Here is a 17,019-nt window from a genome sequence, read left to right on the forward strand (position 1 = left end):
ATTGGTCTGTATTACAGGAAGTATCTCTTTTATCCTGCGCATTACTAATGAAACCACACCGCTAGTCGCTAATAGGAGGTATCAATCTGCTGATGATGTTTCTATGGTATGTTTTGGACTGGTTTCACTATGTTTCATATGACGTTCATGATAGGTAATGTTTGTTGTGATCAAGCTTTTAAGTAAATGTTCTAATCTGTTTATCATGCGTAGATGGTTTTCATGGATATGTGAATATCCATCCTCTGAATGAATTAACTTAATGGGTTATTTTATCCGTAGGTTCTGATTCCAAAACAGAGTGATGCAGCAAGAAAGAGGAAGGACTGCTGACAGGGAGGATTTATGTTTCGACGTACTGTACTGCTATTGGCTTGTGGTTGCCAATAACTCATGGGAGTTGTACTGTGGACAGTGTTTTTGTTTGTTAACTTTCAACATGCTGTAAATAAAAAGTGAGGAACGTTATGCATAATCCTCACCTCCACGTTTTTGATAGAATAAAAAGTTTCCTTCACTATGGCTAAGAAATATCTAATTTTTCTCGTAAACAGATAATTTAACTTAGATCCCAGCTCCAGCCCTCCCTAAGGCAGTCATCAACCCAGTCTGAGTTCTAGGAATGTGGGCAGCGGGGGTCTGTCCAACCAGCTATAAATTGTCAGGATTAAACATGCCGATCCGTCAATTGAGCCTGTACGTGATGTCCTGACCTGAACCAAATTCGCAATAATCTAACCACCCGAGGTCAGTACGATTGGCTATCATCCCACTTAACTAAACGCAATACTAGACTAAAGAAATACTCTGATCGAGACGGAGCCGGTGTTCCGTCGTTTTGAGGACTCCGCAACCAATCAACACTTTGACATTCTATGTGGTGCGCTGGGATTGGCTGATGTGTACCACTTGCTCCAATCAAAGGTTACCTAGCATATTATCATTACCTCCCACTTCCAGAATAAGTTCAGCCGGTGTATTCGTTGTTATGCAACCCGGAAGTGTAAAGGCATCCCTTAACGGGCCAGCAACGGTATAGGTTGAGTACGGGATGGAGATCTTCAGTTTCAAAGGTCCATGCATAACTACCTCACATAGTTCTGTTTTTTGCTTTGCATTTTAGGATTTGTAGCCCGGTGTTTGTAAAGGGCCAACCCACACTACATGTCCCAGAGGCCAAAGCAAAAATCCGGAAAGGATGAGCTACTCATGCATGGACACACACACATGAGATCTGAGGGGGTCATTCTAGGTGGACTAATTCCTAGGGACGTTTAGGTATTCGCCATTGTGCCAAACTTACTGTTCTCATTAGTGCTACATTTTCATCTGTTTCTTTATTGCAAAGGAAAATGTGCGAGGCAGTGTTCCAACCTCCCAGGAGAAAGCGGAAAGTTTACGAGTCTTATGAAGCACCATTTCCCATTCCTTTTTCCCAGGAGGGAGAGTTCAGACTTTGTAGGGGACAGATCGTCAACAACCACGTGCTAGTGAGCAGCCCTGGTGATATGGTGCATCTGTATGCAAAGGTGAGATGTTCGGAGCTCGTCTAATCAAAGGCGAAGGCTGTGTGTAAGGACGTACAGGATGGATAGACAAACATGAGGGGGGGCTGCACGTTTATACGATGTACTGTATTTTTATGGGATGAGCAGTGTGTTTCCGAGAATATGCAGATCAGCAGGGGTGCAGAGTCTGTATACAGCTGGTGGAAGTGTTCAACCCTCGTGTTTTCTACACCAGAGGGCGTTAAACATCTGTAATCAAACGGAACGGGTGTTTAGCAACAACACCTATGGGGTGCGATGAGGTCATTTCACAACCGCAGTAGGTGTATGCACTGTTTGTGCAGCATCTCCAGGCGAACCTAAGACGCCGAATTACTTGTGAATACTTAAGGACAATGCGCCTTTAGTATGCAAGTAAGCTGGATGTGCATCGATTGTGCGTAGCATTGAGAATATGCAACACTTCCAGGCGGGCCGGACTCAACACCAAAATCAGCGTGATACAAAATGCCCAAGCCAGCCCCACAATTCAGCGGCTTCGACTCTAATGGGGCCCTGATTGTAACATAGCATTCTCTTCACACGCAGACCACTAGAAAATTGAGCAAGTGTCAGATTGGGATCGTTTAACAGATATTGGCTAGCAGGAAACACGTGAATAGTTGTCAAGGGGAATAAAACATACAAAAGTATTACCCGCAAACACCAGCAGTAGATCATCTATGTGCACTTTAAATCATGTATAATTTAAAGCTGATAAGGCTGCTATAAAAGTTGCTATTATTATCTGGTTTCATGGGATTTTCCATTGGAAACTTGATTCACGGTTGTCGTATTCTGTACACCTCTGTTATCCCAAGGCAGATTTAACTTTATAGGTTAATGAGAATTGATACACCACCCTCAATTAATATCCACATCTCTTGGGTCTTTCTTGTTTTGGAGATTGCTAATCCCTTAATTAACCTGCCCAGACGATGGCATCTTGAAATCACTTAAATGTCGTCGATACGTGGAGAAATATGTCCATTTTGGAGTGCTTATATGAGACCTTGAATAGTGGTTCCGAGCATGAAATCAGACATAAGCTACCCACCTGTTATCCTTCGGGGGTAAAGGATACAGCAGCCACTGAAATTTCTGTTCCACGTGCCTTCTCTTTTCTCACTTTTTTGCACATGAATATCACATGAGTATTGCCCTTTCTCTTATTTTCCTGTATAGCCCCATGATCAGCCATACAAGTTATATGCTATATATTTTCAACTTATATATTGATGATCTGCTGCTGGTATGTTATTTTTTTTGTATGATTTATTCCTTTTAACAACAGTACATTTGTTTGCTGATATCCAATATTCGTTCAAAACGATACAGAATAAACCACTGTCTCCTTTGTCACATTGTTTAGCCCAGGGCCCTTAGAGCTCAAAGGGGTGGAGGTCAGCCTGCTGGTTTATCAGTCTCCATGGTCCTGAACTACAGTGGTTCCAAATCTCAATGAATTTGATAACAGCTTTGAGACAGTTATTGTTAATCCTTGCTTAAGACCACTACCTATTTATGCCAGTGTAACGCTTGCACAATAAACTTTGCTGAAGTGTGAGAGTGAGATGTTCTGCGATTTTCATTTGTTGTTCCCCCTTATGTTGCAAACCTCGTTGCTGACTTAGATTTAGCAATGCACCATTAGAATATGCTTTGAAAAAAGTTTCATTACAGATAGTGTCCTGCCTTTGGAAGAAAAAAGTCAATGAGCTGGTCTTGTCTGTAGCTAGAAGGATGTTATACCTTTTATGTTTTTACTGGTACTGTGCGAGTGTCCGGTCTACCACTTGTGCTTCCACTGTGTTTGGGGATTAATTAGTCACACATCCCTGTGGGAGTTCGAGGAATTTATCATATATCTAGCTCACTGGCTTGAGTGCTACAACACAATGTGTTTCTTTTCTACTGTGACATAAAATAGAAATATGCATCTTTATTTCGCTCATACTATGGCTTGTAGTGGAGTCTGCAGGCTGGTGGAGCAGTGCATTTATGTCCTCCTGCTGCTGGCACCTTGTGAAATGTGTAACTACTAATGTTCGTGTGCGGATCTTAAAAGGATTATGTAGGAATTTTTTCTACATCGGACGTGATAGTTCTAAACATGAACTTAGAAATATTTTCTTCAAGCGCCACCCTGTCCTTCCACGACAGTGACTCAAGAGAACCAAGATGCTTTGTATTTAATTCTTTAAGGAGCTAAATTATTGCTCTATGAAATATATACACTTATGGATTGTTAACTCAAGATGACACGATAAGTATTTACAGAAAAAAGTACACATGTAAGGCAGGGCACACTGTTTTCATGTTGATTTCACCTTCCTCCCCAACTTAAATATTGAGACCGATTTCAGAGAGAGTCGATACTCCTGTGTGGTCAGTTAAATGTATTAAAACAAACCGGTTTTGGTGAACCCACCAAGGTGAAGGTCATTACTGAGACTCAAATAACGTGCAGAGCTTGGATGTTGACAGACTTTCACCTGAAATACTGCACTTGAAGTCTAAAAAAGTTCTGCCAGAAAAAGCTCCCTTTCATATTTGATGTATGCACTCATTGGTTTTGTGCTTTTCAGTTTTAACGTCTAACAAACTGCCCTCGCCTTTCTTGAACCAGCTCATCCACCAATACTTGCTTGTCTATCATAGGGACAATGTCAGGCAAGGCTCATTCAGGCTCCTGTATAGCCTTTGCTCTCCTAAAGCCCTTACAGCATAAAAAACAAGCATTTGCAGAGCAATCAGTCTCGCCTGTGGGATCTTCTATGTATTTAGCTATGAAGCACATTATCCTGGCTGCTGAAACATCTACTGTTCTTTAACATGGAGGGAAAGTAAGCATCAAACTGCTTGACACGCCAGGCATGGGAACACATGGAGATAAATACTTTCAGTGGGAAATGGTATAGTCCAAAGCTCTAGTTTTCAATATAAAATCAGGACCTTCGGCGGTCATATCACTGAAAATACAAGATTTGAGTTGTTTTTTTATTGTCTACGGGTGCTTGGGGACGACAATTTCTATGGACTGGAATCTAGAGAATGCTAAAGTGATTATGGTATGTTACTGACCTCTGCTGGTCATTGTCTATCAAAAAAGTTAAATATAGACAGTTGTCAAAAAAATTTAAAAAAGAAAGTCCCTCAGCAGTAAGCAATTCTGGTATTTTACTGACCTCTGCTGGTCGTTTTCTATCAAGACAGTTAAATAGAGGTAGTTGAACAGAAAAGAAAGTCCCTAAGCGGAAGCAGACAAGTCCCAAGGCTGATCTCCAGAGCCCACAAAGTACATACACATATAAATAAGTATATACAAGAGGTCTCGAATGCTCGACCTAAATACATGAGGTCTTGAATGCTCGACTTAATAAAGATTGCGGCAGGAGTTTTCAGATAATCCCTTGTGCTGGTCAGGCTAAGAAGAATGTAGGTCCACAGCATTGTCATATCGCATCTCGGCTCAGCCCAGAGGAGTTTGGCTGCCACACATAATGCTGCATTTTACTAAACGTTGAGGCCTATCAAGTTACTTGTTAGCTTTGAGTTTGTAGCAGCACACCCAGGAATAATGGTTTTCTGCTAACTGTGTACAATTGTGTATCGACATAAGCAATTGTTTATACTTTTACTTTCTCTATTCCAGCTGTGTTATAAGATATTTTTGCAGGCGTCTCTTTCCTCGTGACTGCTTTTTCTTCAGCATTGTGTCCTTTTCCCTCTTTCATCCAGAAGCAAAATTCCACACAATGCCAGTTAATGGAAATATGTTTCCAGATGCTCATAGATCCTACCACACAAATTAAAAATATCGACTTATTTGGCTTTGCCAGTAATTGGTTTGTATATTGGTCTATGAAGTTTTTCATATCCCCTACCTTGATCAGTTACAGAGAGAGCAGTAGTGAAGAGCACATTAGCACACATTTCTCGTGTTTATTCAGAAATGTTAGGTTTGCTTTGTTGATCATACGTGTTATTATTAATTTGCTTTGTAACATTTATTTTCATGTTTGTTTTTAGGGATATTTTGGAAAGGGAATACTGTCCAGAAGCCGACCAGAATACAGTATTTCAGACCCTGAATTGGCTGCTCGATATAAAGGTAATTTTATGTCAAACTACCATTTATGAAAGTGTTTAATGTTACTTTACCTAGAATAGATCATTAATAATTTTGGGATACAGTGAGGGAATTATTCCCAGCATCGTAAGCATTGACAACGCCAATAGATCTGGCTTAGCTAAGTGTATGAGTTGCATCAATGGGTATGTGTGCTTCTACGGATGGATAGGTGGTTAGAATGTTTTTCTATTTGTCATGCAGATTTTTGGGATTTGTGACATTGTGTAAATGGAAGTTCATACTGATGGAGTGTTGTATAAAGGGGAGTACAGATACTGAGGTGGCATCATATGCCAAAGTATTTACATCATATGGACAAGAACTCTGCTCCTTTGAACAAATATTGACCTATGATGTCCATCTCCTCCTGGTACTCGTATTGCTATCCAAATGCAGGCCCTTTGAATAACGAGCATCCATCATCCGCTGTGATCCCTCGCTCCCAAAAGACTAGCTGGTGACATCCATGACCTCTACCCCATCCTACCGGCTGGTGGATTTTCACCACATAATGTTAGCACAAGTTTGATATACTAAACTCTTAATGGGAAGGCAGTATTACCCTGTGAAATCCTCTTGGCAGCCTTACCTCTCCAGGCGATATTACTACATGGTATAACCCCCACATCATGGAATGAGGCCATTTCTGGGTTGCTTGTTCATTTAATGGGGCAGTTCTGCACTTATTATCAAGGCTGCTATACGTTTAAGGGGTTCTAGCAGCACTTTTCTATGTAAATGTATTTTGGGCAGCACATGCTTTTCTTTGCATGGGGAGTCTACCTTTAATGGAGCAGTACCAGCCCTTTCAGTAGCTCTGGCTTACTATATTGGGATAGTATGAGCATGTCTCAGTGTGTCTGACATGTTCTTTTCTTTTTTTTATTCTTTTTTTTTAACCACACTTATTCTCAGCAGGGTTGCTTTTGTATTTAATGGCCCAGTTTATCACTTTTCATCCGATTTATGAAGATCTACAAGGAGGATGTCATGAAACACCGATAATCTAAAACTGAAAAATCCTAAGAACCTAGAGGCATTAAGATTTCACCACCATCTCCATACCGTTATGGATGGTGATCAAGCATCTGCACTCGTCTTTAAAACTGTGTCTACTGCACTGTGCCCACGTCAGAATCTCAGTTTTGGAGAACTGGCCACAAGAAGTAGACCCCACCATGATAATCGGAGTAAGAATTCTTGAAGTAATTAAGGACTCCAAACTATTCCTGATCCCTGACGTGAAACAAGTCACAAGAAGGACCTTCTACACAATGAAAACTTTCCAATGCATTTTCTCATACCCAAGTGCCCCCCCCCCCAGAAAACTGCAGGCCCTTATCACTCCTGTCATGTTACATGTAGATTGTGTGACTTGCATGTAACTTGTGGCACCACTCTAAATACTTTGTAAATTGCAACAGATTGCGAATTAAGCAGCAAGACAGCTCCTACATGTTTATCCTTGGGAACACATCTCACCGATGCCTGGAAAGCTCCATTAAATAACAGTAGCCAGATGGTCTGCCTTCAAGGCACTCTGCATCGTCTTAAGGGGCCATACAAGGCACAGGTACATTGCTCTACTTTCAGTAGGTCTGCCATATGATAGCATGATATGAGCATGTCTCGGTTGGGCTGGTGTGGTTAGTTTTACAGTATCGGGCGCTTCTCAACAGGGTTTATTTGTATTTAATGATCCAGGTTCACCAGTTTAGATCAGATTAAAATAAAAAAACATCCAGACTACCATGGCACACAGATAATTGTAAAACTGGAAACTAGAGTTATTAAGACTTGTCCACCGTCTCCATTCCATTGTTACATGGATGCTGATCATGCACATTAACTTCACTAAACCTGATATTCTGACCTGTGCACACTGGAGTAACTACCATTATACAAACATCTGGCCACATGAGCTGGAATCCCCACCATCGAAATCAAACAAAGTAAGAAATCCTGAAGTGATTGTGGACTTAAATATATCCCTATCCCTGAGGTAACAAGTCACACATGCCTTCTTCACAATGCAAACTCTCCAACCCAACTCAAGTTGTCCACGAAAAACTATAGGTCATTAGCACTCTTGTCATGTGTGGCTGCATGGATGTCGTATACCATGGAGGCGGAGCAACACTATAAGTACTTTGCTACATGCACCACATTCAGAGCAGTGCAGCAAGATAGCTCCTACATGCTCATCCATGGGGACATACTCCACCAATGCCTACAGTGCTCGATTGGTAATCTGTAACTGGAAAATATGCCTTTGAAGAACTCTGTTTCTTCTACAGAACTATACAAGGTACAGGCCAAGTGTTGCTGTGAGTTAATTTCAAGGATACTTCAGAACAGAATACTTTGTTCTAGATTAATCCCTCGTCTGTCCATTCTCTCGTATAAGAAAAAAGGCATTGGTGGAACTTCGTTCTCATTACAGGCTACACAATTTTCAGTCTCGCTACTAGGACAGATAAGAAAAATTCAAGACCATCTGAAGTTCTGTAATGCTGTACAGACCTATGTTTTTTTCTCTAATTAAAGATGCAAAATAATTCTGATTGCTTGGTCCTAGTTCATTCTCAAGATAGAAACAAGAAGGGCATCTGCCTGGCTGACTGTAAGTAGTGAGTCCCATGGGCGGCTCGTGCTTTGTGTGGACTGGCCTGATAGCACATTTATTCTGGCTACCCGTGCAAGCCGAGACTTGATTCTCTGTCATTCCCAGATGGACCAGAAGAACATGTTATCTTGATAACGTGTAACCAGTACATGCCATGGAATGCATCTGTACATACTTGTTGTTACTCTTCATTGCTTTATTTTTATTTATATTTTTAAAATTTCATTAGTAGTGTTAGAACTGACATTCCTTGTTGTGGTCTTCGACCAGACTTTTTGCCTGATCCCAACCTGTTCGCTGAAATTTGTTTGTGGCTTTATGACTCTTTGCACTTTACAACTGCTAGCCATTGCTAAAGTGCTTGTGCTCACTCCTGTAAAATTGGCTTACATACAATTGGCACATTTCATTTACTTGTACTTGTAAGTCCCTAGTAAAGTGGTACTACATGTATCCAGGGCTTGTTACTTAAACGCCTCCAGAACTTCTAGTGCCACCCACATAGAGAGCACTTTAAAAACATCTCATGCCTGCCATTGCAGCCTGTGTGCACTTTTAAACTGCCAATTTGACCTGGCAAAATACCTTTTCCCAGACCTAAACCTCCCTTTTTAATACATATAGGTCACCCCTAAGGTCGGTCCTAGACAGCCGATAGGGCAGGATGCAGTGTATTTAAAAAGTAGGACATGGGTACTCAGCTTGCCACTTGCCTGTGACCTCCAGTTCCTGCTTGTTCCAACCTGATCCAGTGACACTGCCGCTGACCAGGTTTTTCCACCTGGGTTTTCCTGCCTTCGTTTTCCCGCTCACTGGCCTACCCACCAACAGAAGCCCCGCCCAACCCAGGGCCGACTTAATGCATGTTGCAGCATGAAAGGCAAGCCCGTCCGTGCCCAGCGCCACGACTCTTGCCCTCCCACCCTAGCAGATACACTACGCAGAGCTCTACACCCTCGACCCTGGACGCTGCAGCAACACGGCCACCACACTAACCCACACTCCTCAGTAGGGCCTTTCGCCGGCACCCAGTGCCACTTCACTGCCACAACACATGCACACCAGCCCACCAACCAGCCCTACCCTGAACACACCACTGACATCACAAGACAGCTTCAAGACAGCTCTCAACCTCTACCACAGACAGTTGAGAGAATCGAAAAAAAGGCCTTAGCCTCAAGCATCAAATCAAGCTCTAATAACTGCAAAGAACTCGACATTGTCAAAGAATTCTCCAACCCATCAACTGCAACAACTAACATTACCCCTTCACAGGAACTCTGTGACAACCTTGCAAACATCTTCAATGACCAGATCGCCAACATCTACAGAAACTTCAAATCCCAGCCCAAGGCCACCAACTTCTTCAAGCAAGACATCGACCTCGCTACCACTACAGACATCTGACTAATCGAATGGCAATAGCTCACTCAACAGGTCACCACCTCCATCATGAACTCGGTCTACTCAGGCACCCCAACCAACCCATGCCTTCACCACATCTTCAATGCAGGCAAAGCCATAATCTCCGACGTACTCCCCACCTTATTCAACACCTCAATTTCCAGGACCATTTTCTCAGAGGACCTGAAAAAATCAGAAGCCAATGCCCTACTAAAGAAACCATCGGCAGACCCTAGCAAACTCAACAATTACCGGCGGATCTCCCTGCTCCCATTCCCAGCTAAAACATTAGAAAAAGCCATCAACCAACCACTCTCCTCCCATCTGGAGCGAACCCTCCTACTTGACTCCTCCCACCAGATTTCGTAGCAACCACGGCTACTGAGGACATCCAAGTCCTACCTGACCAAAGAGAGCTTGCGGCTCTGATCCTCCTAGATCTCTTGACAGCCTTCGATACAGCCCCCCACCCTCATCACAAGGCTGCACAACATAGGCATCCTAGGAGCCACTCTCGGACGGATCTCCTCTTATTTGACCTATCCTTAGGACACCCCCGCGCCGCACGGCCACCAGCTGCTGCGTGTGCAGTCCTCCCCCGCTGCTGTCTCAGCCTCGCTGAGCCCGCCCCGACGACCCCGCCGCTTCTTCATGATCATGTTTGACTTGTTGTGTGTTTCATTGCATATTCTACTCCCCATTGCACTGTTCCCCATATTGTAGTGTTATTTTTCCTGCTCCTCTTGTTTTGCTCAAGTGCCGCTTCCCTTCTGGCTCTGTGCCCCGCTCCCCGATTCCCGCCGCCTGCGTGCGGCCACGCCCCCTTTTCCTTTGTGTACCCTCCCCGCTCCCGCCTCCCAGCTGCTCCTCCCTCCCTCGCACTTGGCCTTAAATGGGGACTGTGCGGCGCAGGTGAGTGTGACCTATCCTTAGGACACCCTGCGCCGCACGGCCACCAGCTGCTGCGTGTGCGGTCCTCCCCCGCTGCTGTCTCAGCCTCGCTGAGCCCGCCCCGACGACCCCGCCCCCCGCCGCTGCTTCGTGATCGTGTTTGACTTGTTGTGTGTTTCATTGCATATTCTACTCCCCATTGCACTGTTCCCCATATTGTAGTGTTATTTTTCCTGCTCCCCTTGTTTTGCTCAAGTGCCGCTTCCCTTCTGGCTCTGTGCCCCGCTCCCCGATTCCCGCCGCCTGCGTGCGGCCACGCCCCCTTTTCCTTTGTGTACCCTCCCCGCTCCCACCTCCCAGCTGCTCCTCCCTCCCTCGCACTTGGCCTTAAATGGGGACCGTGCGGCGCAGGTGAGTGTGACCTATCCTTAGGACACCCCCGCGCCGCACGGCCACCAGCTGCTGCGTGTGCGGTCCTCCCCCGCTGCTGTCTCAGCCTCGCTGAGCCCGCCCCGACTACCCCGCCCCCCCGCCGCTGCTTCGTGATCGTGTTTGACTTGTTGTGTGTTTCATTGCATATTCTACTCCCCATTGCACTGTTCCCCATATTGTAGTGTTATTTTTCCTGCTCCCCTTGTTTTGCTCAAGTGCCGCTTCCCTTCTGGCTCTGTGCCCCGCTCCCCGATTCCCGCCGCCTGCGTGCGGCCATGCCCCCTTTTCCTTTGTGTACCCTCCCCGCTCCCGCCTCCCAGCTGCTCCTCCCTCCCTCGCACTTCGCCTTAAATGGCAACCATGCGGACGCGCAGCGTTGACGCGCAGCGGGCGCGCCAAAGGTAAGCCCGTCTGCGCCCGTCCGCGCCTGGACCGCGCCCAGTGCCAGGACCCCTGGCCCCTGCAGACCCCAGCCCACCCGCCGGACCTACGACGCCACCGAACTCTACGCACTCAACGCCGGAAGAATCCCGGGGTGCTACCGAGCCACCCCGAGACGCACCCACGGACCCTTCTGCTGCAACGCCTGCAAGTTCACCTGCATCCGGACCTGCACCACTCCAGCAGCGCTCAAGACCTCGACGAGCAACAGCAGCAGCCACCTAAAGTGCACCCTGCTCAAAACCCGCTCCGTCCACAGACACGCCGTCGAGCTCTGGAACCTGCTCGACACTACTTCACCAGACGTCGCCTTCCTCACGGAAACCTGGATGAACGCCTCTTCAGCGCCCGACATCGCCATCGCCATCCCAGACGGCTACAAGATCATCCGAAAGGACCGCATCAACCACACCGGAGGAGGCATCGCCATCGTCCACAGGAACACTATCCGCATCACGACCAACACCGACGACACCCTCGCAACCGCCGAGCACCTGCACTTTCAGGTCCACATCAACCCCAAGACCACCCTCGGAGGCACCCTCATCTACAGACCCCCGGGACAACGCACACAATTCAGCGAAGACATCGCCGACTTCATCAGCCCGCACGCCCTCTGCTCCGATGACTACATCCTCCTAGGGGACCTCAACTTCCACCTGGAGAACAACGACCGCAACACCACCACCCTGCTGGACAACCTCGCCAACCTGGGACTCAAGCAGCTGGTGACCACCCCCACCCACTACGCCGGACACACACTCGACCCCGTCTTCTCATTCAGCAAGGACATCGCCTTCAGCCACGCCACCGGACTCCACTGGACGGACTACAGCTGCGTCCACTTCAGCTTCGGAAGGACCACGATCCACCACCACCAGCAACAGGTTGCACGCAGGAGCTGGAACAAGATCACAGCCAACCAGCTCGCGACCTCCCTGAACATGAACCCCTCCACCAGCACAACGAACCCTAGCCAGGCGGCCACCAACCTCACGAAGTGGATCAGTGACTGCGCAGACGAGCTCGCCCCCCTGAGGACCCCGCCCAGCAGACCCGGGAGCAAGAAAGCCCCATGGTTCACCAACGAACTCAAGAGCTCCAAGAAGAGCTGCCGAGCCCTCGAGAGAACCTGGCGCAGAGACCCAACACCGGACAACATGACTGCCCTCAAGCTCGCCACCCGAAAACACCACCAACTCATCCACGCCACCAAGAAAACTGCATTCAAGGAACGACTGGACAACAACGCACACAACAGCAAGGAACTCTTCAACATCGTCAAAGAGCTCTCCAACCCCAACGCCGGAAACAACAACATCACCCCTTCGCAAGACCTCTGCAACTCCCTCGCCTCCTACTTCCACAACAAGATCGCAGACATACACTACAGCTTCAGCACTCAACCGACGAACGCCACGACCGAACCACCGCCCCCCACCACCACCCTCCGCGCCTGGACTCCGATCAGCACCGAAGACACCGTCCGCACGATGAACTCCATCCACTCCGGATCTCCAACCGACCCCTGCCCTCACCACGTCTTCAACAAGGCCGACGCTGTCATCGCACCCCACCTGCGGGACATCATCAACACCTCCTTCGACACCGCTACCTTCCCGGAGAGCTGGAAGCACGCCGAACTCAGCGCCCTACTCAAGAAGCCATCGGCCGACCCCACCGACCTCAAGAACTACCGCGCCATCTCGCTGCTCCCGTTTCCTGCAAAAGTCATCGAGAAGACCGTCAACAAGCAGCTGGCCGCCTTCCTCGAGACGAACGGATCCCTCGACCCCTCACAGTCTGGCTTCCGGGCCAACCACAGCACCGAGACCACCCTGATCGCAGCAACTGATGACATCCGAGCGCTGCTCGACAACGGAGAAACAGCGGCCCTCATCCTCCTCGACCTCTCTGCAGCCTTCGACACTGTCTGCCACCGTACCCTAGTACAACGCCTCAGCAACGTCGGAGTCCAGGAGAAGGCTCTGGAGTTGGTCATCTCCTTCCTCGCCGGAAGGACACAAAGAGTCCGTCTCCCTCCGTTCAGATCTGAAGCCACCGAAGTCATCTGCGGCGTCCCTCAAGGCTCCTCGCTCAGTCCAACCCTCTTCAACGTCTACATGAGCCCCCTCGCAGACATCGCACGCCAGCACAACCTCAACATCATCTCCTACGCCGACGACACCCAGCTGATCCTCTCCCTTACCAACGACCCCGCCACCGCCAGAGCCAACCTTCACGAAGGGATGAAAGAGGTAGCCGAATGGATGAAGAACAGCCGCCTGAAACTGAACTCGGACAAGACGGAAGTCCTCATCCTGGGATCCTCAACCGCCGCTTGGGACGACTCCTGGTGGCCCCCCGCCCTAGGCAGCGCACCCAAACCAACAAACCACGCACGCAACCTGGGCTTCATCCTGGACTCCTCCCTCTCCATGACCAGACAAGTCAACGCCGTCTCCTCGTCGTGCTTCAACATCCTGCGCATGCTACGTAAGATCTTCCGGTGGATCCCCACCGAGACCAGGAAGACGGTCACCCAGGCCCTCGTCACCAGCCGTCTTGACTACGGCAACTCCCTCTACGCCGGAACCACCGCCAAACTCCAGAAGAGACTCCAGCGGATCCAGAACGCCTCAGCACGACTCATCCTGGACATCCCCCGTCACAGCCACATCTCCGGACACCTGAGAGACCTGCACTGGCTCCCGGTCAACAAGAGAATCACCTTCCGTCTCCTCACCCACGCACACAAAGCCCTACACAACCAAGGCCCAGGATACCTCAACAGCCGCCTCAACTTCTACGCTCCCAAACGCCAGCTTCGATCGACCAGCCACGCCCTCGCCGCCGTCCCCCGCATCCGAAGAGCCACCACAGGGGGACGATCCTTCTCCTACCTCGCCGCCAAGACATGGAACTCCCTCCCCACCCACCTCCGCCTGCCCCAGGACCACCTCGCCTTCAGGAAGCAACTCAAGACCTGGCTGTTCGAGCAGTAGCGAACCCCCCTGCCCCAGCGCCTTGAGACCCTCTGGGTGAGTAGCGCGCTATATAAATGCTATGATTGATTGATTGATTGATTATTTCACTGTGAGATTGTAAAAAGTCTGCTTTCCTCCTTCACCTCCATACCCAAGGAATTCATCTGTGGAGTACCCCAAGGATCCTCGCTCAGCCACACCCTCTTGAACCCTTATGACACCTCTGCCCAGCATCGCCAAAACCCACGGACTTAACATCTTATCCTACGCCGATGACCCACAACTCAGCCTCTCCCTCTATGAAGACACCACCAAGACCAACTTCCGCAAATGCATGCCAGACATTGCCAACTGAATGAAGGGCAACTGCCTGAAGCTCAACTTGGACAATATAGAGGTACTGATTTTTGGAAACAAATGTTGCCCATGGGACACATCCTGGTGGCTTGATGATGATGATGATGAGTGGAGCTCCTCAGGGAGCTCCACTGGCTCTATGTGCAGAAAAGATGCAAGTTCAAGCTCCTGACCCATGCATACCAGGCCCTATACAGCTGCGGATCCTCCTCCTTGAACCACCGCCTGAACCTCCGTCAGCCACTTCTGCTCCACATCCATTTCTCTAATCGCCCTCCCCCTCACCATCCGACATAGCAGATGTAGAGGTTGTTTCTTCTCCTACATAGCAGCAAAGACATGGAGCGAGCTACCTTTTCATCTACGGACCTCCCCTTCACTTTTAAAGTTACGAAAGTCCCTGACAACCTGGTTATATGGCTAATCAAGTGGACCCTCCCAGTGCCTGGATGACCTCACAGGTGACAAGAAGCGCTCTACAAATCTACTGCTTGATTAAATTCTGAAAGTCACTTAAAAAAATGCCATTTTCTTTCCTTAACCATTCGATGCCAGCAGCTGTGTCCTGGGTTACATGACTGTAAAAAGTTGGCAGTTACCCTAACAGTGAGACAGAGGGAGACTAGGTGCCCGATTATGATGTTGGTGGTAGTCCGTCCAACATCGGAGGCTGCAGTCTGACCACCCCATATCAATGCAGTTGTTTAGAGCGCAGCGGGTGGAGGGACCTACCGACGCCTCCGACAGGCTCAAGGAGCCCGTCGGCACATCAGTCAGAGCGTGCCTGCGGAGGCACCGCTGTAGAGATTATGGTGTCCCTTTTCCCTCTGCCTCTACATGGCGATCCAACCGCCATGTAAGGGCAGAGGCTCCAACAAACATCCATGCACTGTTTGCCAGGCACCACATCGTACCTGGCACATGGTGCATGGTTGTTTAAAAACGTGCCTTTTTCGATTTTGGCTAATACTGTGGTCCTTTTCCAGGCCACAGCACAAGCCCAATTGAAAACTGCATGTTTCCTACTGCCTTCACTGCGGTCGCATTGTAATAATGTGGGTTAAGCCACCTACTACATGTAGGGCGATCTCCATCCCAATACGATGGCAGTCAGACGCTTGTCCGACAGCCATCGTAATGAGGTCTAGGTGCTGCCAGGATGGGTGGGGTTGAGCTGTTCCAAGCCCCACTTACATTTCAATGGGCTGCCTCCAGCACACTCACAAAGGAACATGACATCAGCCTTTTTGGCACTTTAGACCACATGAAGCCACATCAGGCAAAGCAAGGACCTTTTCAGAACCAAATGTTGGGTAGTCTAGAAGTTTCCCCGACTTCAAAGGCTGGCACCAGTTATATATATATATTGGACCTCCTGAGCCATTCTTCAATACACTTCCCGGACCTTTGGAAGACCTCCAGAAGGACTGCCTTATGCTTTAGAAGACTGCCCTGCTGCTTGAAGCCAGATTTGTACCCCGGATGACTGCCATGCTGTTACCAGAGCACTGTCCTGCTGCTTGAAGCTTGCTTTGTACTCTCAGGACTGCTTTGCTGACTGATCCTAGAACTGTCAGAGAGATTCCAATGGCTAGGTGGCTGGCCTCCCGTGTGAGCCTCAGTTATATAACGAGCTCCAAAGACATTAAACCAGCGCCTGCCCTCTTTCTAGTACGAGTCCTAACCCCTCCAAGGGGTGTCCAACCAGTCCTTGGACCTTAGAAGTGATGCTAAAGGTGCTTCTCCAGCCAAAATCTAAAGCTGGGTCACAGAAAATGTTCCATCAAAAAGTGACTTGAGAAACAACAGGACACCCGGGACCTACCTGCTTGCTGATCCTAATTCGAAACAGTTGAATTAATAGGACTAAGGCGCTCACAAGAAGGTCACAAAGAGTTACCTACAAACTGGTTTTTCAACCGCTATGCTCTTAAAGGAAGAAGATTCACCCACCTCCCCCAACCCCAATCCAAGATTGGCAAACAAATTAAATAGCCTCAGGGCACACACTACAAAATCCACTTAATCGTACAATATGAGGTCACTAAACACGAAAAAAACATTTTTCTTTGTTTGGTGATTTAATATTCGGCAATTTTTGCCTTTTCTACTCCACTTTTATTCGTGCTGTAGCCAACACATGTTTTGCCATCTTAGGGTATTCTCTACTACTTCAGCAGGGCTGTCTTGTCAAAAAAT

General features: G+C 48.0%; 1 protein-coding gene across 2 annotated transcripts in view; it reads left to right on the top strand.

The window, feature by feature from the left end:
- Positions 1-982: 982 nt before the first annotated feature.
- Positions 983-17,019, top strand: part of TSEN2 (tRNA splicing endonuclease subunit 2) — an 83,527-nt gene continuing 67,490 nt past the window's right edge. The window contains exons 1-2 of one of the 2 annotated variants that reach the window (XM_086938964.1): positions 983-1,529; positions 5,580-5,661. In XM_086938964.1, the coding sequence (XP_086795090.1) occupies positions 1,353-1,529; positions 5,580-5,661 (259 nt within the window). In that variant the 5' untranslated portion in view covers positions 983-1,352. The remainder of the gene's footprint in view (positions 1,530-5,579; positions 5,662-17,019) is intronic. The other variant, XM_086938963.1, reaches the window with a different exon arrangement.

Source organism: Lissotriton vulgaris, chromosome 9 (assembly GCF_964263255.1).
Source record: "Lissotriton vulgaris chromosome 9, aLisVul1.2, whole genome shotgun sequence".
Classification (NCBI taxonomy): Eukaryota; Metazoa; Chordata; class Amphibia; order Caudata; family Salamandridae; genus Lissotriton; species Lissotriton vulgaris.